At 46.6% G+C, this 25806-nt stretch overlaps 1 protein-coding gene across 3 annotated transcripts in view; it reads left to right on the top strand.

The window, feature by feature from the left end:
* The window catches only part of SPOP (speckle type BTB/POZ protein), a 73647-nt gene extending 57031 nt beyond the window's left edge, over window positions 1–16616 (top strand). For all 3 annotated transcript variants that reach the window (XM_058676594.1, XM_004591078.4, XM_058676595.1), the window contains 5 exons: window positions 7238–7415; window positions 9986–10041; window positions 10767–10889; window positions 14783–14925; window positions 16090–16616. In XM_058676594.1, the coding sequence (XP_058532577.1) occupies window positions 7238–7415; window positions 9986–10041; window positions 10767–10889; window positions 14783–14925; window positions 16090–16234 (645 nt within the window). In that variant the 3' untranslated portion in view covers window positions 16235–16616. The remainder of the gene's footprint in view (window positions 1–7237; window positions 7416–9985; window positions 10042–10766; window positions 10890–14782; window positions 14926–16089) is intronic.
* Window positions 16617–25806: the final 9190 nt, after the last annotated feature.

Below are 25806 nucleotides of genomic sequence, written 5' to 3'. Positions count from 1 at the left end.
CATACTTTCAAGCGTTCAAAGTTGTTGACCATCTCAGCTTTTTACTGTCATTACTGTTTTGAACTCAGAGGTTGCATGCTGTCTTGGGCTATTTCAGTCTTGCATCACTCAGGTTTTTCACATGGTGCTTGGAAGGACTGTCACTTTAGAGTGAAGAGAATGGTGAACATGTGTTGGCTGTCCCTTAACCCTGCTGCCTCCTCCTGGAGTGTGAAATATGTGTGCTTTTAACCGTGAGTCACATGCCTTCTCTGGAGTTGAGGTCTATGGTTTGTCTGGCTGAAGTCATTGTGCAGTTGGAAGGAGAAAACCCTTTGCTCCAGGATGAAGGCTATGTAAAGCCCCCATCTTCATAGTCAGCTGGGAGAGTCCTCTCCAGTATACAGGGGAAGCCTTGAAGTAGAAAGTGGTTTGTTGAACACATGTTAGTATCATCAGCACTTTTGCAAATAGTCACAGACTCACAGTATAATAAATGAACAAAAACCTCCAGTCAGCAGGGCATGGTGTGCCTGTCCATTGAGAGGTCAGGGATGAAGTCCTGGAGCAGCGCCACTTAATGAGAAAGCCTCCTGTGTCTTCATGGAGGTGGTGCAGGCAAGCGCCACGGCTGCCGGCATTGTCCAGGTGAAAGTCACACAATAAGCTACTGATAAGCCCAGAGGCATGTCACCACATATAGCCGGAAAAGGCATCCCATAGGACTCGTGCCCTTTGTGGAAGCGGCCTGACCAGCAGCAGAAGCTTCTGTGTTTGAACAGAATCATTGCTAATGATTAGAAAACTTTGGAGGCATAGTTTATTAAAAGACCACACTGAATACATAAAATGTGATTTGCATAATAACTATTCCCTTTCATTTTAATTGCAAAGTGAAAAAGTCTTACTACAGTGATAGCATCTATGTAAATACATAAACTGTGGCAGTTGTTTTTTATGTCTGATGAGCTTGAAATTTGACTTCCATGTAAGTCCTCATCATAGATTATAATCGGTTGCCTGAGTAAAGAAATGAGAACAATTAGGTGATTTGAAGTAAAGTTACTTGTTATATAAATAGGTAAGCAGTTTTAATCTTCACCTGTCTTGAAGACTAGTATTCCAAGAGAAACTTAAAAATAGTGAAAAATTCTAATCTATGTTGAAAATGAAAGCCAGTCTTCAAATTATTCTCAGAAGGAAATCTCTTCTAAATGTTGCACCTGCTGTTTTAAGCAGTGCCATAATCTTGGTTGCACCATTCTCAAGTCCACAGTGGGCCAGCCTTTTCCTTTGCTTACAAGCTTCCCTCCCTACTTCCCCCCTCAGTCCATCTCAGCTAGGCCAACCGCTATTGCTGTTCCTGATATGGAAACCCAGTTGGCCTGCCCTTGCTTGGCAATTTCTTTCCTATGGTTAAATTTGAGGCTGAGTTCCAGCTCCTTCTCTCCCCTCACTTTCCCATATGAAATTCTCTAAGGAGAAATCCTGTGGTTAAGTTTAGATTTGCCTTACTGACTTAGAAGGGAAGTGAGATGACACTTTGGGAACAAGGAGATGTTGAACAGGGAAACGTCTGCTGGGTTCTGCTGATGCCATCGGTTTCTCACCATCAAACCAGGTGTGCCATCTGTTCTCTCACACTTCTGTGTTGGCTACAGGTGCTGAGTGTTGCTTCTCAGACTTGGGCTTGTGCCTAGTGAGACTTGTTTCTGTTCCAGCACTCTCTGTGGACTTAGAAGCATTCAGCATTGCAAGACAGTTGCGTGGGGGTGTGCACTGGATGTGTGGGCTTTAAAAATGTCTGCAGCTCCTCTGAGTTCTTATCACTTTCCATAGCTAGATCATTTTTTTGCACAGGTTCTATGTATGGCCTTGCCCTCTTCCCTTTATTTCAGTAGGATAGGTATAAGCCAGTTTAATTCAGATTTATATTTTATTTGTTACTGGTTTAGTTAATATTATTACTTAGAGGTTTTTAATGAAGTTGGTGTACACATAGAAAATTGAGACTATGCATACCCCACTGTATTCTGTTCCTCTATCAGCCTTTGGCAGGACACTTCTGGGTCATCCTGATCGAAGAAGTACAGTGGTTTCAGGGATTTGGGAGCTCCCAGAGATCACAGGAAGGAATCCTGAGGTGAAAGACTGATATTCACACATTTGTGTGTTTGGCTTTTATTTCCATGATGTTACTGTCACTGAGTTTAGATCACAAACTCTGAAAATGCCGAGTGGGTGAGATTGTTTACAGTGTGCCACGCTAGGTTCACTTCAAATTCTCAATGTTGTTTTTGTCTGCCTGTTAGGAAATATGGCAGTTCTTCCAAGCTGATACTGCCTAGTTGACTTATTTGGAAGGCTTTCCAAAGCATTTCCAGAGTTGTCCCTTCTCACAGCCCATTGAGCTGGATTAGTTCTGTTTCCTCCGTTCCTTGTTATAGAGGAGAGAAGCACTGCCTTGGGAGGTCAGGTAATTTTCCCTAACATTGTACAGCAAATTAGTGTCAGGGCTGTGTCAGCCCTCCGTCTCCCATCTCTGGTCTGCTGCAGTGCGCTTAGTGGAACCAAATGCTGGTCACCCAAAGAATCACAGGCTTACCCCCAAGTATTTTCTAACACAGTGTTTACTTTGGTAAATGAAACATGTTTAAATTACACTTTTAATTTTCTCTTTAACAATTTGGGCCTGGGTCCGGCGCCATGGCCTAGTGGATAAAGTCCTCACCTTGAATTCGCTGGGATCCCATACGGGCACCAGTTCTAATCCCGGCAGCTCCACTTCCCATCCAGCTCCCTGCTTCTGGCCTGGGAAAACAGTTGGGGACGGCCCAAAGCCTTGGGACCCTGCACCCACGTGGGAGACCTGGAAGAAGCTCCTGGCTCCTGGCTTCGGATTGATAGCACTGGCCATTGCAGTCACTTGGGGAGTGAATCAGTGGACGGAAGATCTTTCTCTCTGTCTCTCCTCCTCTCTGACTTTGCAATAAAAATAAAATAAATCTTAAAAAGAAAAACAAAAACAATTTGGGCCTTACCAGTGTTTCATGATACGTTGCAGCTTCTATTGGCCCTTCTCTATTTTTTTTTCTAAAATTAAGAACTAGTACTTTTAGTGACAAAGATGCATGTGTTGTACCTTGGTTATATAATAATGCTTTTGACAGGTAGAAGATTCCAGTGCCTTATTGTGATGCTGCAGTTAAAGTATGTTCTCAATCCTTTCTCTCTAGTTCTACCTTTCAGATAAATTAATTAAGTCTTTTTTTAGTGGAGCCAGTATTGTAGCATAATGGATTAAGGCTCTTCCTGCAACACTGTTCCATAGAGTACAGTTCGAGTCATCTGCTCCACTTCTGATCTGCTAAGACATGTAGGATAGCAGCAGAAGATGGCTCAAATGTTAGAGCCCCTAAACCCATGTGGGAGACCCAGAGGACGCTCCTGGCTCCTGGCTTTGACCTGGCCCAGCCCAGGCCATTGAGATTATGTGGGATGTGAACCAGTGGATGGACAATAACTGTCTCAGTGTGGGGAGTGAACCAATGAATGGAAGATAATTCTGTCTCCTCCCCTCCCCTCCCTTCTCCTCTTCCTCTCCTTTTCCTCTCTCTCTCTTTTTTTCTCTCTGTAACTCTGCCTTTAAAATAAATAAATTTTTAAAGTTGAAATATGAACTGTCTGGATACTAGTTAGCTCTTAAAACATCCTTTTCCTTCTCAAATGTAAAATATCCTTTTATGGCATAAGAATACTATTTTTGCCAAATTTGAAGTAAGTTTTTCTTTTTATTAATGAGTTATTTGAATATTAGCTGGCACTGAATGGAAAATATTTGTTCTTAACCCACAAAACCCACTGCTTTCATTAATGTGTCCTGTCATCAGATGTGACGATGTAGTGAACCTAGCTCAGCCTCAGAACATCACTGATAACTTGGCACTAACCTATATCTGCTTCTTCCCATCCTGCAGACTTGGTCTCCCCACTCGCAGGATGGCATATGACTGTTTTGAGTTTAATGTTATTCCCTGGTTTATAATTTATATGCCTAAATAATGCATTATTTAGGTTTTCTTGTTTGAGAGCTTTAGAAATGGCATCAGGCTCGATATAGTTATCCAAAACTCGGCATGTTGACTGTGTTTCCACATCGTGGCTGAACCTGTAGCCCAGTGTTTGTGGTGCAGCGAGTCATCTGCTTCGTGCAGATGCAGTACATCTATTGTCTTGTTGACATATATTCAGGCTGTTGTTAGTCTTTTTCTATTAGAAGTAACGTTGCAGCTACAATTTGTGTGTCGTGTCTGTGGGTTTTTCTCCTTGACTTTTAATTATAGGAAGTTTAAAAATGTATTTCTCTGGGTTTTATTTTGACTGTGTGTGTAGATGGAAATGTAGAAGAATTGGCACAATTTTTAGTCTTCCATGAAATTTTATTTTTGAAGAAGAAGAATTGATGTTAAAAGTGAGACCCTTTTACAACTTGAAGTACAGGGGATTATACAGTGTTCCTGAGACATTTTCACGCAGTCATTTATAAGACGACATAAATGTCAGCGACGCGTCATCTTCACAGCTGCAATTCTCAATGAATCTCCACAGTCAACTTTATAGGCATTTTAAAAAATCTTTAGTTTTCCTCAAAATGGTCTCATTGTAGCATCATCATTTACAGAGGAAAACAATCCCTTTCTAAGTTAAAAGTTTGGGCTCTGAAGACTCATTTGTGAATGCCATTTAGAATTTATTTTTAATTAAGCATATTTAATGTCGGTGAGAGGTGCCAGACACTCAGTGCTCTGGAGGCTGCAGACATCTGTATATCTGCAGAACAAAACTGGCTCGGCTGGGAAAGGTACATTCTTCTCCCTGCTGGGTTCCTGTCTGCGTCCAGAGAGAAGAATTGCTCCAGGGAGAGGTGGCCCAGTCTTTGGGCCCCACTCATTACTGAGCATGATCCAGCTACCACAGGTCCACTGGTAACCAGTTTATGTGGAATTCAGTGTAGTGTTTGCCAATTCATTTTACTCAGGCTACTAAATTGCCATTAAGTGCTAATGACTTTGGGCTCCTGTCAACCTGTTTTAATTCAAGCTAGGAGTCCAGTGCCAAAAGCATTTTCCATTCCCTTCATTGGCCATCCCAGGAGATTCCTGCATTTCCTTATGAGGAAGTTGGGTTTAAATTAGTATTTTAGAACCATAAGTACAAACAAGCAGCCTCCATATTTGGTGATGTGCCTATCAAGGAAGTGAGGGTATTAATATGAGAAAGTGACAGGACCAAATTGGAGATCTTATAGAGGACAGGAGGGAATCTCTGAGGGGTAGTTTGTGCTAGGTCCTGGACTGTTAAAATAATGTTAGAGTCTGGCTCTGATAAATGTGCTCCTAATGGTAAACACATTCATAATTGATTAACTTGGCTGCTTTACTGCACAAGAACGTAGCAGCTGGTTTTAAACAAATGAATAAATTTCTTGACCTGATGGTAACTCTCTTGCTCCTGCACAGAGATATTACAGGTCTCTTGGAGGGGGCATTGCTTTGCCTCTGACTTTATGGTTGCCACAAAGGCAGGACTTTCATCTTGAAGGTTAAAACTGAGTCATTAAGCATGTTTTTTTCTTTTTCTTTTTTTTTTAAGATTTATTTATTTTTATTGGAAAGGCAGATATACAGAGAGGAGGAAAGACAGAAAGGAAGATCTTCCATCTGATGGTTCACTCCCCAAGTGGCCACAACGGCTAGAGCTGAGCCAATCTGAAGCCAGGAGCGTCTTCCAGGTCTCCCACGCAGGTCCAGGGTCCCAATGCTTTGAGATGTCCTCGACTGCTTTCCTAGGCCACAAGCAGGGAACTGGATGGGAAGTGGAGCTGCTGGGCTTGGAACCAGCACATTCAAGGCGAGGACTTTAACCGCTACAATATTGTGCCAGGCCCATTAAGGATGTTTCTAAGCCACCTTTCTCATCTGATTAGTCAGGAGCTGATTCTCATGGTTTGTGAGCTCTGCCTTGATTGTCACTTTCTAATTTGTTATGATAACAGGGTATGGAGTAGTAGTAGTTAAATAGATAACTGACCTGTAGGGTTATAAGCTTAGTTTGGCAACTGATGATTATTTTATGATGTTATATTGTGTTACTCTTTGTACCCCAGCAGGTTAAGGTGAGTTTCATTGATCCATCTAGAAGTTAGCTTGGCTTCTGTCTAGGGTTAATAGTTCTACAAGTTAAAGCATGCTGTTGCTGAATCCGTAGTGGAAAGTTGAATCTCCCTAAACCTGCTGTGGTCGCTCTGTAAGTGCATATGTGGCTGCAGCCCTCCATCTCGTATGTCACTGTCACTAATGATGAAATAAGGGTGTAAGGGTGGCATGTTAGCCTTTCTGTTATTACTTCCCAAAAAATTGTCCAAGCCCAGTACTTAATAGCAGAGGGTCAGTCCTGTCATATTCAATAAACAGACATGTTTGAGGAAGTACCAGTTTGTTAAGACATTCATTTATCCGAAGGGCAGAGTGAATCATTCACTGGTTCACTTCCCAGATGTTCACAACAGCTAGGCCTGGGCCAGACTGAAATCAGGAGTGGAGACCTCCCACCATTATCTCCCATGTGAGTTACAGGAACCCAAGCACTTGGGCCATTATCTGCTTTCTCCCAGGAACATTAGCAAGAGACTGGATCAAAAATTGAGGTGGGACTCCATCCTAGGCTCTCGGGTATGGGATACTGGTGACTTAACATGCTGTACCACAACACACACCCCAGAGTGCCATTATTGACAACACACAACAAAAGCTGCCCTTTCACTGCGTGTTCCAGACCTAACTATAAGTAAATGATATGCTTTTAGACATAAATGATTAGCTTCGTTTCTCTAGAGTTGAATGTAAATGGCAGTATCTGCAGGAATTCTTTGTATTTAACCTTTGGCTTAAGGCACAATATAATGTAAAGTCTTAGGTTTAGCATATGCTGCTGTCAGCCCCATGACCTTTCTAGTGCAGGAGAGGCTGAGCTTTTATTTGGAAGTGGAGAAGGAAACTTATAGGGCTCTCCCCTTGTAGGGTTAAGTGTGATTGAGCTAGGGAAATTACCTTGATTTGTGCAGGTAGTTTCAAGAGGCTGCCAGGTGACTGGCAATGCTATCTAACTGTTCTGTAGCAGTTGGATTACAAGTCACTCTGCGCCTGTCGGGAGGACATCCCTAGTAACCACAGCTTTGGTTTGTGTTTGTCTTTCACAGGTGAGTGTCGTACAGGACTCTGTCAACATTTCTGGCCAGAACACCATGAATATGGTAAAGGTTCCTGAGTGCCGACTGGCAGATGAATTAGGAGGACTGTGGGAGAATTCCCGATTCACAGATTGCTGCTTGTGTGTGGCTGGCCAGGAATTCCAGGCTCACAAAGCTATCTTAGCAGGTTGGTATTTGTTCCTAGGGAGTTTTATAACTTTGGTGAAACAAGGAAAAACAGTGACTGTGTAATCGCCTTTTGAATAATTTCAACTTTTAGGACTTAGCTGCAATAAAGACCACAAGTAAATGCATTTTTACATTGTGACATTAATTCCCGTCACCCAGAAGTCTGCTCTGCTTGAAAATGATCTTCTCCTTAGAGGCCTGAGAAATGGGTGATGTTTGAAGTACTAGGTTTAAGTCCCCCTTGCAATGGAGCGCAGACCTTAGGACACTGGTCAGGGCAGTGTACTTCTTCCCACGACCTTCAACTCCATCGTTGTGGAATGCACACCTTGCAGAACTTCTGTCTGCCTCTGTCTAACCCTCCTACTCTTCCCCTTCAGGAATGTCATTAACTCCTAGGGTAGGGCCTGTTAGTGAGACCCTCGCTCCTGCCAGGACATCCTTCTGTGACTTTGGAGTCAGCTCCCTTTTTCTCACCAGTGCTTCAGAACTTAATCACGCTCCTTTAACCTCTTCCAGCTCCTAAGAGACCTCACCTGCTTCTTCCAAGGAAAAAAACCCAAGCCCCATTAGAGGAATGCCCTCCTCTCTCTCGCCTCCCCATCCGCTGCCCTCATAGAGGAGGTGTTCTTTCGTGTGTACAGAGCTGACTTTGGCTGTTTGCTGTCCCATCCTGCCTGCTCTACCCGTCTCACCTTTGCTGCCTGCTGTCTTTGTCATCTCTTGCTGCCTGTCCCCCATGCACCTGCCAGCAGGTCAATCAATCAGTCTCTCTCCCCATAGAGTCAAGCTTTTCCAGTTGGAGCATTCGCCCTCCAGTTCTTTCCGCCCACTATCCTTCGCTCACTTCCATGCTGTGAAAGCAGTTTTCCAAAGTTCTGTCACCTGCTAGTTCCTAAATTTGAAGGAGTCTGCAACTCCTATTTTATTTGACTCCTCTCTCTCCTGGTTCTCTGGCTGCTTCTGCTGAGGGCCTTCCTCCCTTGTCTTCATCCAGTCCTCCTGACATTGGCAAGCCCTATGGGGCTGCTTCAGCTCCGTGTTTACACTGCCCTTTCTCCCTGGGTGATGGTTCCGTGCCAGGGCGTCAGCTGCTGGCCACTATACGGCCTAGCTGCTGCTGTGGACCTCACTTACTTAAGAGGAGCAGTTCAATGCTCAACGTCTGTAATAGATTCCTTTAGTGCCCTCCAGGCTCTAACTCTTCTGAGATAAGGACAGTGAGATTTGATATCCATTTGGGATAGATTAAAATAACAAGGTTCTGAGATTTAAGTGATTTGCCCAAGATTATTCAGTTAAAAAAGAGCTAAAAAGTTCTTTCTTGACATAAACTGTAGCTCAAAAATCCCAGCCCCTGCTCCGAATTCTCCACATATTCTGTCTGTTCTTCCACTCTTAGGTAGTGGTGGAAAGTCTCAACTTTGACCAAACTCCTAACTCTTCCAATAACATGAAAACTTTTGCCATTTTATTGTTTTACATGGTTGAAATTATGTTCACTCATTTTTCCATGTTGTTTGCTAGCTGAGAATGGGCATGGGTTACAGCACTATATCTCAGCCTTTTTTCCCCCCATCATCCTCACCCCTATGAAGAAAACTAGATTTGAATTCTCCCTAATGAGGGAAATGGAATACCAAGGAAGTTGGTTTAATCAGGTAGTTAAACTTCAAAGATGCCACCAATCATTGTAATATCCAAGATTGTGCCCCTTTGGTTCATACCAACTCTATTAAGAACCCCAAGCTTGGAACAGAGGACCAACTTCCTTCAGTAAGGGTGTGTATCTGCTTAGCTGGTGCCTTCCAGCCCAGTTTTTTCACCTTCCTGCTGTGTGGTCCCTGGAGAAAGTGATACTGTTTCAGGAAAAATCTGGGTGTTAGAACACCCTTCTTGGGCCCGGCGCCATGGCCTAGCAGCTAATGTCCTTGTCTTGAACACGCCGGGATCCCATATGGGCACCAGTTCTAGTCCCAGCAGCTCCACTTCCTATCCAGCTCCCTGCTTGTGGCCTGGGAAAGCATTCGAGCTCGGCCCAAAGCCTTGGGTCCTTGCACCAATGTGGGAGACCTGGAAGAGGATCTGGACTCCTGGCTTCGGACCAGTGCAACTGTAGCCATTACAGTCACTTGGGGAGTGAATTATCGGACGGAAGATATTCCTCTCTGTCTCTCCTCTCTATATATATCTGACTTTGCAAGAAAAATAAACAAATCTTTAAAAAAAAAAAAGCACCCTTCTTAGCCATGAAGACCCTCAACCCTGAGATCTACATAGTACCAAAACACTGTCACCAGCGTGAATAACTTGCAACATGAGTGGCAGGAATGGAATTCAGAAATTATTTTGAAAATGATGTTTTTTTCTTTTTCATTATGTATTATAATTATTTACTCATTGATATACTAAATGAAGAAAGGAATTTTGTAATTATCAGTTGAGGCCTAGATCCTTTCCCATAGCACTGGACAGGCCAGAACATGATCTTTCCCCCTGAACTGGGACAGTGATCCCAAAGATTGCACTGTATTAACTTTGCCTGATGGTCTCTTTTTCACTTTTTAGCTCGTTCACCAGTTTTTAGTGCCATGTTTGAACATGAAATGGAGGAGAGCAAAAAGGTATGTGACTGGGTGAAGTCGTGCCCTTTTCTTTAAGCCAAGTGATTAGATTGCCATGATTTCTCAATTGAGTGACAGATTTATTTTCCTGAAGTTGAAGCTGAGCACAGTTTGCCAGCAGACCCTTTCTGAGGTCAGAGAGATGGTATGGACATGCCCTTAGGGTGCACACTCCTGCATCCTGGACATTGAACGAGTACTTCTAGCCAGAAAAGGCAGGTAAAAAAAAGTGAAAACTCAAAGATCAGGTTGTTTTATTCATGTATTTGAATAAGCAAAGATGGTGCATGAGATGGAAGGCAGGGCTGTGATAATCAAACAGGGCAAAAGGAAACTTCCTGTTAATGATAAGGCCGGTACACTAGCATAACAGGCTAATCCTGTGTTTTAGTACTGGCATCCCATATGGGAACCAGTTCATGTCCCAGCTGCTCCACTTCCCATCCAGCTCCCTGCTGCCATGTGGGAGTCCCAGAAAGAAGCTCCAGGCTTTTGGCTTCAAAACAGCTCAACCTCAGCTGTTGTGAATCGTTTGAAATATCACTCTGCTCTCTGTAAATGCCTTTCAAATAAAAATAAATAAATCTTTAAAAAATTTTATTAGGCCTTTCTCCTCAACCAGCGCTTACGATCAGGACAATAGTTTGGGAACTCGATTCTGTTGGAATGTTGTTCATTTTCTTTCCTTTTTTTTTCTTTTCTTTTTTTTTTTTTTTTTCTCTTAGAATCGAGTGGAAATCAATGATGTGGAGCCTGAAGTTTTTAAGGAAATGATGTGCTTCATATACACAGGGAAGGCGCCGAACCTTGACAAAATGGCCGATGATCTGCTGGCAGCTGCTGATAAGGTGAGGCAAGATGAGGAAACTTGTTACAGGACTAGAAGCTGTTGTCACTTTGAGGGGCGAGCGTCTGTTCCCATCAGCCAGGGCTGGCTACATGTGTGGTCACAGCACAGTCATTTATTCTTACCTGTGAATAATAACTGGTCATTCTAACCATGGAAAAGTAGGATGTGTTTTCCTCTCTTTCCTCATCTTAGATTTAATAATAGTAAATATCTAATAAATAAGGAACATTTGGGTTGCAGTTTATGACATGTAAGGTGTTTTGAGTTCATCAGCTTATTTAAACACTGTTACTAAGAGAGTCATCTCTTCCCTAGTGTTAGTGTTTTCAACTTTTACCTAAGCAGTTACTGAAATACAGATTGCTGTCTCTCTAAGGGGAAGGAAAGATACTATATAATAAGATACATTTCAATTTAAGAAATTTTTAACTGTGAAATTAAAAATGTGGATCTTAGAATCAAGGAAATAAGTGGTTACCTGAAATAACAGGTGGATGATTCCCCAAATGCCGGGAAATGGCATCAGCTAAATAGGTTGATTGGCACGGTGGCTCTAGGGTCCGGTCTCACCAAGTTGGATACTGGCATTTTACCTTAGTCTTCGTCAGAACCTGTTCACGTCACTGCCTGCTGAGAGTTTTCCAGAAGGAAATGCGGTAGTGTTTCAGTTAACCTGGAATCTTTTCTGTCCAGAATAACCTCCAGTATTCAGTGTACTAAAACACAAGTGGGGAAGCCAACTTGCAGGGCTCTGTCAGAGCCTCTGTGCCCACAGGTGGCTGGAAGGCTTGGTCCTTTCCCCACGGAGCGCAAGGATGTTAAAGGGTCACAAACCCCACTTACAGAAGCCCCAGGGAGAGCAGCCTCTGCTGGAAGTGGCCCTGCCAAAGGCCCTGGCACTGTCACGCCCATTGAGTGAGAAGAGTGGCCTCCGGCCCACAGGCACTGAAGCCTTCCCTGAGATTGCTCCTGGGGATTTTCTCTGCTTGCCTTTGCACCTGAGAACAGAGGAGAGTGCCTGTGTTTACAGCAGAGCTTTTATCTTTATCGATCAGCTGTTTGGAGTGTTTGTAAAGGGTAGGGCTGGTAAACCCCCATCAGAGCTGGGGATAAAGAAGATAGGGTTAATAACCGCGGCTGGAGGAGGAAGAGTATAGTTAAGCAACGGTGGCAGTTCCATACCCTTCCTGTGTACCTCGGTCTAAGCAGAGGAGGCTTGGCTTTCCATGGAGACAGTAGGAAAGCATTCAGTGCCTGCTCTGGGAAAGTAGAAGGTAACAACACAATACCTGCTTTTTTGTAAGGTTTGCGTGTTAGTGCCTGACCTGTTGCTCTGATTTTCAAATTTTCAAAGAAGTAGTCACTCATACACATCCGGTATTTATTCCCTCGTGTTCGAGATCTCACACGGATAAGTGCAAAGCTCACTTTTTTTTAAAAAAGATTTATTTATTTTATTACAAAGCCAGATATACACAGAGGAGGAGAGACAGAGAGGAAGATCTTCCGTCCACTGATTCACTCCCCAAGTGAGCCGCAACGGTCCGGTGCACGCCAATCCGAAGCCGGGAACCTGGAACCTCTTCCGGGTCTCCCACGCGGGTGCAGTGTCCCAATGCATTGGGCAGTCCTCGACTGCTTTCCCAGGCCACAAGCAGGGAGCTGGATGGGAAGTGGAGCTGCCGGATCAGAACCGGCGCCCATATGGGATCCCAGTGCGTTCAAGGTGCGGACTTTAGCCGCTAGGCCATGCCACCGGGCCTGCAAAGCTCACTTTTAGACACAACAGCCAGGGCTTAGAGCTGTATGTCCTCTTGAGTGCACAGGCCTCAATTGCTATTCCTTGGATAGCATTTTCAGCACTCTGTATTAGCTTTTTTGATGGCAGAGCAGGCAAATCACAGCAGAGCTTTAATTTTATGAATGAGAAGTAATTTAAGGGTGCATTTCCAAATTCCATTCAAAATGTCCCATATTAGACAGCTGCTTCTCCAACCCTATTAAAAACCTTTGGATCTCCTTGTAAGTTTTGGGAAGCAGAGTATGAAATCTTTCATGGAAGGATCTAAACATCTAGAATTCACCCAAGAGACTAAAACAGCTTCTTGTGAGCTTTTTCCAGTCTCTTGGGGACATATGTAATTAGACCAAAAACAAAACAAAACTTGTGGACCAGGCCTGGGAGAGACAGTTTCAATCTCTCGGGTAAGTACTGCCATTAGGCAGGTTTTTCAGAAGTATAATTAAGAAAAAAACTTTGTTTCCCAGGGGACAAGCCTGGCTACTTTTGTCTAATTACGTGGTGGGGCTCTGAGCCGTTCCCAGGAAGGCCCTTTTGAAAGATTGTGTCAGGAGGACAAGAAGAACGGCCTGTGTGGCCCTGTGGACACTGCATCCGCATGGCCTTTTCCTACCTCCGCAAAGAATATGGCGGCCTCGTCTTTTGCTCCCTTTCTCATTCCTGTTGTCCAGGGAAAGTTTGCCAGTTAACTCAAATATGAAAAATTAAAGCTGCACCAAAACCAATAAAACTTTTGCTGCAGGAGATTACAGTGCCAGCAGATATGCCTCCTCACCCAGAATTCATTACAGTAAAATGGTGTTGGTTTGATTGCCAGGACTCAGCCTGGAGGGACGTTGTGTCATTGAGTTCGGGGCCCTCAAGAATGGGGCCTGGAAGGAGACCTCAGTGCAAGCCATGCTTCTGGGAACTGATGAATGACTTTGTGTTGTGCCTCTTTTTTCCCCTTCTTTCTTAACCCTGAAGTGCTTATTAAGTTTATAATCTCTTACGAGAGAACCAGTAATAGAACCCAGTCAGCTAGGTCGGGTGAACCCAAGCTTTAACCTAGACCTTCCATTTCCAGAACATTTACACCCTGACTTGGAGAGTAGAAGTTTTTTAACTAAGACTGGATCCGGGGTCTCTGTTGCTTTCTTCTTTCACCCTGAGAATCTTTTTTTTTTTTTTTTTTAAGGTTTATTTTTATTACAAAGTCAGATATACAGAGAGGAGGAGAGACAGAGAGGAAGATCTTCCGTCCACTGATTCACTCCCCAAGTGAGCCGCAATGGCCGGTGCTACGCCGATCCAGTGCCGGGAACCAGGAACCTCTTCCGGGTCTCCCACGCGGGTGCAAGGTCCCAAAGGTTTGGGCCACCCTCGACTGCTTTCCCAGGCCACAAGCAGGGAACTGGATGGGAAGTGGAGCTGCCGGGATTAGAACCGGCGCCCATATGGGATCCCGGTGCGTTCAAGGCGAGGACTTTAGCCGCTAGGCCACGCCGCTGGGCCCCACCCTGAGAATCTTGACCCCAGCCCCAATAAGATAGGCAGGGCTCCATTACCCCTTTCTAATGCAAAGGAGGCCTCTGGCTGCCTGGCATCCAGGGACTGCTAGAGACTGAGACGCTGGTGAAAGACACCCCAGGACTCCTTCTCACAGACAGGGATATCCTGCTGGACTGGTGACAGTGCCAAGTAAGAGGGACAGGGCTCTCCTTGGCTGGCTCTCAGTAAAAGGTGTGCAGAACTCCAGTGTTAATGCCTGTGTTGGCTTGAGGTGACACCTGCCTCCCCATAAGGCGGATCCTGACAGTTTAAGAGTTCAAATTTGGGATGTTGAGTAAAGCCATCGGCTGGGGGTCCTCTCTGTAGCTCCCAGGTTGCTGGACTGTAGGCTTTAGAACCCAAATCCATACTACTTTGGTTGTCTCCCGTCTCGGCTCACCCACCTCGCCTTCACAGCAGGCCGTGTAGTCCAGCCCCGATGGTGGCTCTGTGCTGGTCTCCAGGTCAGCGCGGGCACTGCTCAGGCAAACAGCTCCGGTAGCAGTCATCCCCAAGCAGAGTGTGGCTGTTCTGACGACAGCCCTGCTTGTGTTTTCCAGTATGCCCTGGAGCGTTTAAAGGTCATGTGTGAAGATGCCCTCTGCAGCAACCTGTCTGTGGAGAATGCCGCTGAAATTCTCATCCTGGCTGACCTCCACAGCGCGGATCAGTTGAAAACTCAGGCCGTGGATTTCATCAACTAGTGAGTTGGCATCTTCAAAGTTTTCTTTCATAATAATTGGGATAGCCAAAGAAAGGAGCAAGACTTTGAATTAGTGAGTGAAACTGGCAAGGAGCTTCATTAACCTTTGGTGGTATAGCGTTGTCATCTTTCCCTTCAGCTTGATGGCATGGAAAGTGGTTTTGCTTTCACGCATCGAGTGGACGAGTGGTCTAGATGAATCAAAAAACTGGCTGCAAAGGCCGTGTGTCCTAAATGATAACAGCTCTGTCTCCCACTCAGTGACTTAACAGGAGACGTAGACAAGTCTAGAAAGACAGAAGTGTGTTCCTCAGGAGTTAGTTCAGGGTCTTCCTGGTCAGTGGTGGACAGAGGGAAGACAGGGAGTCAGTAGCAGGGACTGTCAGACACTGTGTCAAGAAAGAGACATTCGTCCCCTGGGTCTCCTGCTTCCACCCAAGTGGTCAGTGATGGGTATGTCATTTGTGAAATCATTTACAGGGGCCAAGATGAGCTATGACATAGAATCCGTGTCTCAGTGGGCCTGTTCTGCTTCCTTGGAGCAGAAGTTGGGAAAATTCAAAGGAAGAAAAACAGGCTTTATGTAGGCTTTCCAATGTAGTTTGGCAATAAGACAGGCCAGATATGTGCCAGGTGATTGAAAGGACCACAGTCTGCAGAGGACATGCCCGAAGACAGGATATAGCATCCCCTGGGTCCACTGGGCCCCAAGGTCTGCTGGTGAGATTGCTTCTTAGCATCAGAAGCAGAGAGGAGAACAGTAAATGCTCTGTGTGGACCCGTGCTTGTTGGGCAGTAACTCAGCCTTTTCCTGTCCACTGGCTAAGATCTCCCTGCAGTTACCAGATGAACACAGAACCAGGTGCCTGTGCAGAGGGAATCCCTGTTCTTTGTCACTGTGCATGCGGCAGGGCAAGTAGAGCACATGGACAGTGCTGAGAGCAGCCTGGGGAACATGGCCTTCCCAGAGTGCAGTGGCTTGAAGACCTGGCCACTAGCATGCACCTGGGCTAATGAGCACGTGCTCCTGAAGGTGACAGACAGGTTCTGAGCATGCCCGACACAGACACCCTGGCACCAAACACCAGGGAGGTGGCTGCTGGGGCTGGTGAGTGTGTCCCCTTCCCACTGCCTGTTGTAACCCATGTTTCTCTGTTTCCCCAGTCATGCTTCCGATGTCTTGGAGACATCTGGGTGGAAGTCCATGGTGGTGTCACATCCCCATTTGGTGGCTGAGGCGTACCGCTCCCTGGCGTCAGCACAGTGCCCGTTCCTGGGCCCCCCACGCAAGCGTCTGAAGCAGTCCTAAGGCACCGGTTGGAAGACTCCGTTTATTTCCCAAAAGCAGCAGCCCGGTTGCTGCCACTGACCACCAGTAGACAGCGCAGTCTGTGGAGCTTGTACTCTGTTGGGGGAAAGACCGCGTCGCGGCCCCAGACTTTGAAACAGCACTAAATAACTTGGGGAAACGGGGGGAGGGGAGGGCCCACAACTCGGGGCTGTTCGACCTAATGAAAACCCTGTTGCTGCGTCACTGTGTTCCCTTTGGCCCGGCTGAGTTGGACACTGGGGACCGAGTTTAGGCGCTGGCTCTGAGGATGTCCCAGTGGTGGTCCCTCAGAGAAACCAACCTGCATCTGACCGAGCAGAGCACATAGCCAGGGGCCTGGAGCAAAAAAGAAAAAAACAAACCTTGGACATTGCATTTTAAGAGAGGGAAAAGGAGAGAAGAAAGCATTTTGCAGAAAATTTTCAAAACCCAATTTGTGGATTCCCATAGTATTTATGTTGAGGGCAGCAAACTTTAGTCCTTCCGACTGACTGTGCTGAAGCTTGAGTGTTGGTGAAAACTCACCACAGTACACGCCACAAGAGCTCTCCTGTGGGTAGCACTTAGCATTTGCAAGAACACAATAAGGCCTTTTGTCCTTTGATGAAAATGGCACGAAAGAGAGGAGGAAGAGGGGGTGATCTGATCTGGAAGATGAGTTTCCCGATGTGGTGGCTTTTGCGAAAATTTTCATTGGTGTTGAAACCTGGAGAAAAATCATCCAGAATTCATACTGTCTTGACAAGAACCACGGTTCTCTGTTTTTAGATATTGTGGAAAATGTTTTTTGGCATTTTTCTCTAATTTTATTTCTCTTCCTTCCCTCCCCTTTTTTTCTAAAAAAAAAAATTAAAAAAAAAAACTGAAAACACACAAAGCAGAAACAGCTCAAAAGAAGAGAAAAGGACATTTTATTACTGATGCTGTGTGACCCCTCCCAGCCCTGATTGCTCAGCTGTCTGTTCCTGACTTGCCGCCTGCGTAGGAGCCATCCTGTTCCTTCTAATTTGCCCCTCTTCCTACAGGGGAGAACTTCCCAAATGTTAATTTTTTTTCTTTTTAAAAAATAAATAAATACTATTTTGTACTGTGTGGTGTCTTGGTCTTTGGTTTGACTCACCTACCTTGTTTCATGGGTCTGAGTTTCTTGCTGGGGGAATCTGGGGGCTGCAGCTGACCCTGCAGCAGGCCAAGGTTATGTTGGAGGCGTCTGAGGAGCGGTAAGGGTGGGTGGAAGCACCATAATCTCAACTTTGCCAAGGGAACTGTCGGCATCTGCCAGTCTCTCCTTGTGGAGTGTCTGACATTGGACCACCTGCAGTCAGGCACCTCCTTCTGCCAAAGCACTCACTGGCACAGGGCCTTGGTGTGCCCCTTGGTGTGTCCCTTGGCTTTAAAGGCCTAATACCCAGTCTCCTGCCTCTCCTAACTGAATATTAAAGATGGGGGAGGAGCCATGAACATGGATATTTAATAAAGGAAAGTGATTGTTTCTGACTGGTCCTGTCCTTGGCTTGTTCTCAGTTAACACTTTGAACCCACAGTCAGCTCCTGGGAGTGCTCAGGGGCACCCCACCAGCTCTTTTTCTTCCAGCAGCATCAGGCAGGCAGAATCCTGGCATATACTGTGAAGCTCAGTGGCCATCTATCCACAGTGAGTATTATTTGACCTCACGTGGAACCTCACCCTGTTGTACTTCCATTTCTTTTCAATGGACTTAACTTTTGCACCTTCTCTAACTTTCATCCATTTCGCCTCCCCTAGAAAAGGTAGTCTTGGTCTGTTTTCTAGGTAATCAAAGGCAGGATGTGTTTGTTAGAGACCACCCCATTGTACTTCCTGCTCTGCTCGAAGTCAACAGCGAGATTCAAGACCCAGCACTCCAAGTATAAGGATCAAGGCAGACACTTAAGTCTCCTCCACTCACAGAGTCGCGCTGCACTTGGGTGTCAGCAGCAGCCGTTCACCTACAGCATATCCTCCGAGCTTCCCAACACCATTCCATTTTACAGGTAAGAGAAATTGAGACCCAGGGAAGGATAGCCCCAAGATCACCTAGCCCTGGAGTGCCAGATCTTCTCATGTAGCATCCTGAAGATGACATCTTTCACTGGACCAAGTACCATATGTTTTTAAATTTTTTTTTAAGATTTATTTATTTTTATTGGAAAGGCAGATATACAGAGAAGAAGATATTCCATCCAATGGTTCACTCCCCAAGCGGCCACAACAGCCAGAGCTGAGCTGATCCCAAGCCAGGAACTGCTTCTGGGTCTCCCATGTGGGTGCAGGGTCCCAAGACCTTTGGGTAATCCTCAACTGCTTTTCCAGGCCACAAGCAGAAGTTGGATGGGAAGTGGAACAGCTGGGATAGAACTGGCGCCCACATGGGATCCCGGAAGGCATAAGGTGAGAAGGATTTGGTCACTAGGCTATTGTGTCAGGCCCCTGAGTTCCATTTCTGAGGTGACTAGAGACTTGGAAGTAAAGCTTCCTTCCTGTGGGAATAGCAAGAACAAGGCTTGGGAAAGGGGACACTGGTGACCTGCTTTCCGGAAGTCCCAGGATGACAAACCAGGTGTGAAACTGCTGTCCTCTTCCTTCATGAACGGGCTGGCCCAGGAGCTGGTGAGCCAAGGGAGTGGACCCTCAGGAGGGTTGCAGTCCTGGCACCCAGCTTGTAGGATGAAAGTCTGTTTGGGGATTGTCAGTATTTGTGGCATTTCTGGTGTGGACTTGACTGTGAGTTGAAGGGCCAGCTGAAGCCGCTCAGAGCTGCTCCTCTGTCACTATTGTCTCCTTTCTGGACGTGTTTGTTTTTGTTTGAAATGATACAGTTGAAGCCATCTGGTTCTGACAACATCAGAGCCCCAGCATACTGTTCATAAACCTCCCACTGCCACCACCCCTTCCCTTAGCTCCCCTGCATCTGAAATTTAATTCAAGTTAACTCCACAATCTGGGGCATGTGCTGTCACTGCAGAGATGTCCGTGCCAGTGGAACAGTTGGAGGTTTCAATCCCACGAGGAGATGGCTTATTTATCAAAACAACATTCAGACAAGTAGTCCACAGAACCTTGGAGTTGGCAGTTTCAGGTCCAATTGGAATCTGGCACTGTCCCCATCTCCCCTTCCACCATATTGTCACCCTCACCCTCACCCCCGTTCCCCCCTCCCGATACAAATCTGGCCACCCATGCAAAACAAGCTCGGAATCTGTGGACATCAAGCCTCAATACTGTTGTTAAGCATTTCAGAGGCCTTTGGGTCTTAATGGTTTGGGGGAATGAGGTGCTACTGGCCATTTCCGGTCGTGGAGAGCTCTTCTGTTAATCCCTCGCTAAGGACATGAAGATCCTTTGTGTGAAGCCAGAAGTCCTCTGGCATGCCCACCACTGCAGTTGGTTCTGAAACCTGGTTTAATCCTTCCCGAGAGCTCCACGTTGCATGAGCCTGGGCGGTAAAGGACAGCCTGCGTGTTGGTGAGCTGAGCTGCACCTCCACACTGAGTCTTGGCTTTGTTCTGGGATTCAGCTCCTGTGAGAGATCAGCCCACGTTCCCCCTGGCAGCTCTCTGAGCTCCTTTGGTATATCTTTGTCAAAGACCAGTCCTTGACTTGAGTCCAACCTTATTTCCCACCACTAATTATCTTTGTCATCAGCTTGGGCTCTGTCCCCTTTATCACATGACCTCTGCCCTCCATCACTAAGACACGTTTCTAATGGCTTGCTGACTAATCTAACATTCAGGTGCGTGTCACCAGGCTGCTCTTTGTGTCCCTTGGATGTGCCAAGTGGATGGTGTTTTTCCCTTTCCGTTTCAGAGGTGACCATGCTTCGGTGGGACCTTTGACCCCAAAGGTGGGAGATGGTGAGCTGGGAAAACCGGAAGCTTTGACCTCCACGTGAGGGCAAAAACCGGGATGTTTTTGACTGATGGGTTCTCTATGCCGCTGAGCCATTAGCAAATGATCGTTCCCCCTTCTGTAAATCCTGTAATGCTGGAGTAGAAAGTGGCATCTGGAACTCTGTTTGATTCTGATGTCTGCAGCTCTAGGAAAAAAAGGATTTCAGACTTGAGGGAATTCAATACAATCAACAGAAATGATTAAGGAGTTGAAGGGAATCAACTCTAGGGGAAAAACATGATGAAGATAAAATATGCACGGCTTGAGTATGGGAGTGGAGCGCCTGGTACCTGCATCTGAGAGCTCTCTGAGGACTGGGGAGCGCACACCAGCTTGTCCTCTGCAGCTTCCATCCGTTAGGAAGACAGTGGTGTGACTCCCTCAAGGTCACTCAGCCTGGCTCTGAGCCAAGGAACAGCAAGAAGGCAAAGGAGTCACTTCAGGGCTAAAGCAAAGGTGAAAATACAAGAGTTTGCTTCGCAGAGAAGTGGACACATAGCTCCTCAGGCTCCGATCAAGTGGGGAGAGCTTTGGTACTCTCACAAGCCTGAAAGGTGAACTCTTCACAAACTGGGGGGAAAAGATGGAGCTCCGGTGGGTCTCCTTGTGCTGTCTGAGGGACATTCAGGGAAGTGAGTGACAGGCTTATAGTCTCAGAACTTAAACTCAGGCCTTTGATGGAGCAAACAGTGGCTGAACCCCAGGGAGGCTCCAGACATGGTGCTGGCACAGGCCAACCGGGAGGATGGGATCTCCATTCTTCTTAGACGAATTGGAGAGACCAAAGCAGAGAAGTCAGAGGGGCCACAGAACTGTGGAGTAAAAAGGAGCTACTGGGCCCGGCGCGATAGCATAGCAGTAAAAGTCCTCACCCTGAACGCACTGGGATCCCATGTGGGTGCTGGTTCTAGTCCCGGCAGCCTCACTTCCCATCCAGTTCCCTGCCTGTGACCTGGGGAAGCAGTCGAGCTCGGCCCAAAGTTTTGGGACCCTACACCCGTGTGGGAGACCCGGAAGAGGCTCCTGGCTCCTGGCTTTGGATTGATTCCGCCGTTGCGGAAACTTGGGGAGTGAACCCTTGGATGGAAGATCTTCTCTGTCTCTCCTTCTCTCTGTATATCTGCCTTTCCAATAAAAATAAATAAATCTTTAAAAAAAGAAAGAAAGAAAGAAAGGAGCTATTGAGTATAGTTTCCAGGCAGGAGGTCAGTGATGACCTAAGAGCAGTTTTGGGCAAATGATGAAGATGGAGACCAAAACTAACGGGGAGGTAGGTGACCAAGCCACTCTTCCTAGAAGCTTGTCAAGGAGAAAAGAGTGCCTCTCTCACTTTTAAGAATTCTTATCAGTCACCACATTTCTGCCTAGAAGTAAAAATGGTGCACAGGTTGTTCCATAAATTATAGACAACTACTAACTGGTGATTATGTTAGAAGTCCTGTCTAATTAATTGGCTCAGCTCCAGCTGTTGCTGCCACTTGCGGAGTGAACCAGTGGATGGAAGATTTTTCCTATCTCTCCTCCTGTCTGTATATGTTACTGTCCAAAAAAAATAAATAGACTCTTTAAAAAAAGTTTGCTTTGGGCTTGGCAGCTTGGCCTAGTGGCTAAGGTCCTCGCCTTGATCCCATATGGCCGCTGGTTCTAATCCCAGCAGCTCCACTTCCTCTCTATCTCTCCTCCTCTCAGTATATCTGACTTTGTAATAAAAATAAAATAAATCTAAAAAAAAAAAAAAAAAAAAGTTTGCTTTGTGCCTTAAGATGTTAATGGTGTGCTGCTAAGAGTGTAACTTTCAGTCCCCAGACGTGCAAGTCCGAAGCGCCTTATTCGTTGCCCACCACGGCTGATTTCAGGTCATCCAGATGCCAGTTGCTGATGCTGGGGGAGATGTACTGCGTGCCCTTGACTGGCATCAACCATGCACACACCACACTGCAGTTGGTTCTTTTATTTTTTTAAGATTTATTTATTTTTATTGGAAAATCAGATATATAAAGAAGAAGAGAGACAGAGAGGAAGATCTTCCATCCATTGATTCACTCCCCAAGCAGCCACAATGGCTGGAGCCAAGCCAATCCGAAGCCAGGAGCCCAGAGTTTCCTCCAGGTCTCCCATGCGGGTACAGGGTCCCAAGGCCTTTGGGCGACCTTCAGCTGCCTTCCCAGGCCACAAGTAGGAAGCTGGATGGGAAATGGGGCAGCTAGGATTAGAACTGGTGCCCACGTGGGGATCCCAGCATGTGCAAAGCAAGGATCCCAGCCGCTAGGCTACCACGCTGGGCTTAGCAATTGGTTTTAGGGAGCTGTCCTGAACCAGCTCCAGCACACACCCATGGGTGTGGTTTCACAAATGTTCTCCAATTGCTGTGTACCTCATCCACTTTCTGGTATTCCCTCGCCCTTCAAAATGCATTCAAGTGGTTTCATGACATAATGAAATAGCACCTTTCTAGAAGTCTATAGATACATTGACACTGATGCATGAACCAATAATCACACATTTTAATTTCTCTGAGTATATTAACATGTTTTTAAATTTCTTTCCCAGTATTGAAACTGTGTATTTTATTGAAATACTAATAGAAAAAAAATAGGTTCAACACATCTTGATTATCCAGCATAGTCTTCATCTTTCTTGCCCTCACTATCTGATAAAAAAGATTCTTTTTAAAAAGATTTTATCCATTTTTATTGGAAAGTCAGATATACAGAGAGGAGAGACTAAGAGGAAAATCTGTCTGCTGGTTCACTCCCCAAATGACTGCAACAGGCAGAGCTGAGCCAATCTGAAGCCAGGAGGCAGGAGCCAGGAGCCTCTTTTGGGTCTACCACGCGGGTACAGGGCCCCAATATTTTCGACCATCCTCAATTACTTTCCCAGGCCATGAACAGGGAGCTGGATGGGAAGCAGGACCTGCTGGGATTAGAACCGCGCCCATGTGGAATCCCTGCGCATGCAAGGCAAGGACTTTAGCTGCTAGGCTACCACACCAGGCCCCAAAACATTTATTTTTATTGGAAAGGCAGATATACAGAGAGAAGAAGAGACAAAGGAGATCATCTATCCATTGGTTCACTTCCAAAATGACTACAACAGCAGGAGCTAAGCCAATCAGGAGCTAGGAACTTTTTCTGGGTCTCCCAGGCAGATGCAGGGTTCTAAGGCTTCCGGCCATCCTCCACTGCTTTCCTAGGCCACAAGCAGGGAGCTGGATGGGAAGTGGAGCAGCTGGAATACAAACCAGTGCCCATATGGGAATCCCGGTGTTTGTAGGTGGAGGAATAACCAATTGAGCCATTGCATCAGAACCTCCCCCCTTCCTCCTCTGGCCCTCCCTCTCCCCAAATTAATTAAAACTTCTTAAAAGAAGTAAAGGGCGTGTGAGTGTGGTCTGCACACCACTGGATGATCCTGGAATCTTTTCCCACCAGAGTGAAGGTATCCTCTTTCTGGCCTTTAAATGTGTTTACAGCGCTGTTTGCTAACACACATAGCGCACAGTGTGCCAACAGCTGTTCTAGTTTCTAGGAGTAAAACCAGAGAGTAAAGTGATCTTTCTGTGCTTATTGACCTTCTCCTCTCGGTGGGGGTCAAGTGGAAATCCCAAGTCACCGTCAGTGCCCAGAAGCTACCGCAGAGTTCCGCCACGGCCTGTGAGGGGGGTGCTGTTCTTGTCGGGGACGTCCCCACAGACTCCACCGAGCAAGCAGCTTTGAAAGTGAAAGCTGGGGAATGAGGAGGAGCAGGCTTGGTCAAGTGAGAGATGTGTTGCACACACAGAGATGCACACCTCGAGCCCCAGTGGAGGCCAGGTGGCTGGAGCGAGAGGAGGTGAGAGAGCTAGGCAGAAGCCAGGTGTGCTTTGCCTTCACAGGTTGCATTTAGAACCCAGATAATGTCCTTGGAGCAGTGGGGAAGCCCCTGAGGGAAGTTGGTCAGGAGGGGGTGACAGCTGTCTGGCTGGGGATGAGAGGAACGGACAGACACTGCAGCCAGGGTAGAAGGTGGTGTGTAAGAATAGAACTCAGTGCGGAGATGGCGGAGCCAGAGAGGAACAGCTGCACTTGAGAGTCGTGTAGGGAGCCAAGGTGGCAGACCTTGACTGACTGGATAGGATAAGGATGAGGAGGGTGCTGGCTTATGTGGCCAGGCAGAGTGAGGGAATGGACTGGGTGGAGAAACCATGAGGTAAGGCTGGAGATGGGTAGTGCTTGCTTGCTTTCTTTCTTTCTTTCTTTCTTTCTTTCTTTCCTTCCTTCCTTCCTTCCTTCCTTCTTTTTTTTTTAAGGCAGCTTTACGGAAAGAGAGAGAAAGCTCTTCCATCTGCTGGTTCACTCCCCAAGTAGCTGCAATTGCAGGAACTGAGCTGATCTGAAGCCAGGAGCCTCCTCCAGGTCTCCCATGTGGGTGCAGGGTCCCAAGGCTTTGGACCGTCCCTCCTCTGCTTTCCCAGGCCACAAGCAAGGAGCTGGATGGGAAGTGGAGCAGCCAGGTCAAGGACTGGTACCCATATGTGATACTGGTGCTGCTTGGAGGTAGAGGCAGTTAAGTAATGTGCTGAGCCCAATTTTTCTTTTCTTTCTTTCTTTCTTTTTTTTTTTTTTTTTTTTTTTAAGATGTGTTACTTGAGAGAGAAGACAAATCTTTCATGTGCTGGTTCTCTCCCCAGATGGCAACCAACATCTTGGGGCTGGGCCATGCTGAAGCCAGGAGCCAGGAACTTCACCCAGATCTCCCTCATGGGTGGCAGGGGCCTGGGTCATCTTACACTTTTCCAGGCCACTAACAGGGAGCTGGCTCAGAAGTGGAGCAGCTGAGCCTGAACCAGCACTGTATGGGATGCCGGTGCCACAGGCGGTAGATTTACCTGTGTCATATCGCAGGCCCCAAGGAGCTTTTCTATTTAAAGGCCAAAAAGGAGAAATGGCCAGCAATCAATAAGAAAACAGAATAAAAGTAAAATATGATTACCAGTACCAGCTGTGGTCAAGAGAGAGGTTTTTTTGAAAAGTGATTTTAGCCACGGCCACATCAGGAAAAGGCCCAGACTGAGGAGTGGGTGGGAGGCAGGAAGAAGGGGCCAGCCTCGGAGGTGTGGGTGCAGTGGGAGGAGCAAGACAGGACAGTGATGGGAAGCAGGAAACTGGGAGCCCATGGGAAGGGGGCGGTGGAGAGCAGGACCAGGGACTATCTGATGGTGGGAAGGTTGGGTCTGGGAGCTTGGTGCGTCTCTCAGGGTGGAGTACCGGTAGAGAGCGCTCAAGGCTGGGAACTGGGGGAAAGACTGTGCTTGGAGGTGCACCCTGCACTGTCTGCTGAGGAAGCCTGGGAAGATCGCAAGCGCTCTGAGGCTCGCCTGGGGCCATCTTTGAGAGTCCAGCTGCTGATGTCCAGGAGCCTGGCTCCCTCCTGTCCAGACTCGCTGGGGATCCTGGCTGGAGGGCTCCGCTGCCTTGCTTTCTAGGCTGTGAAAAAAGATCTGTCTGGCAGAGTTCTCACAGGGGGGTAATGAAAACAGGTCCTATCCTTAACACAGTTCCGGGGCTTGCAGAAAGGGGCTGGAAGGCTGAGCTGTGACTAGAATTGCTGCCCTGAGCCATACGTGGCCTGTTAGTACTTCCTGCATCCGGGCCTGTAC

This window comes from Ochotona princeps, chromosome 17 (genome assembly GCF_030435755.1).
Source record: "Ochotona princeps isolate mOchPri1 chromosome 17, mOchPri1.hap1, whole genome shotgun sequence".
NCBI classification, from domain to species: Eukaryota; Metazoa; Chordata; class Mammalia; order Lagomorpha; family Ochotonidae; genus Ochotona; species Ochotona princeps.
The sequence above is the reverse complement of the archived record's forward strand: the minus strand, read 5'-3'. Positions and strand labels throughout refer to the sequence as shown.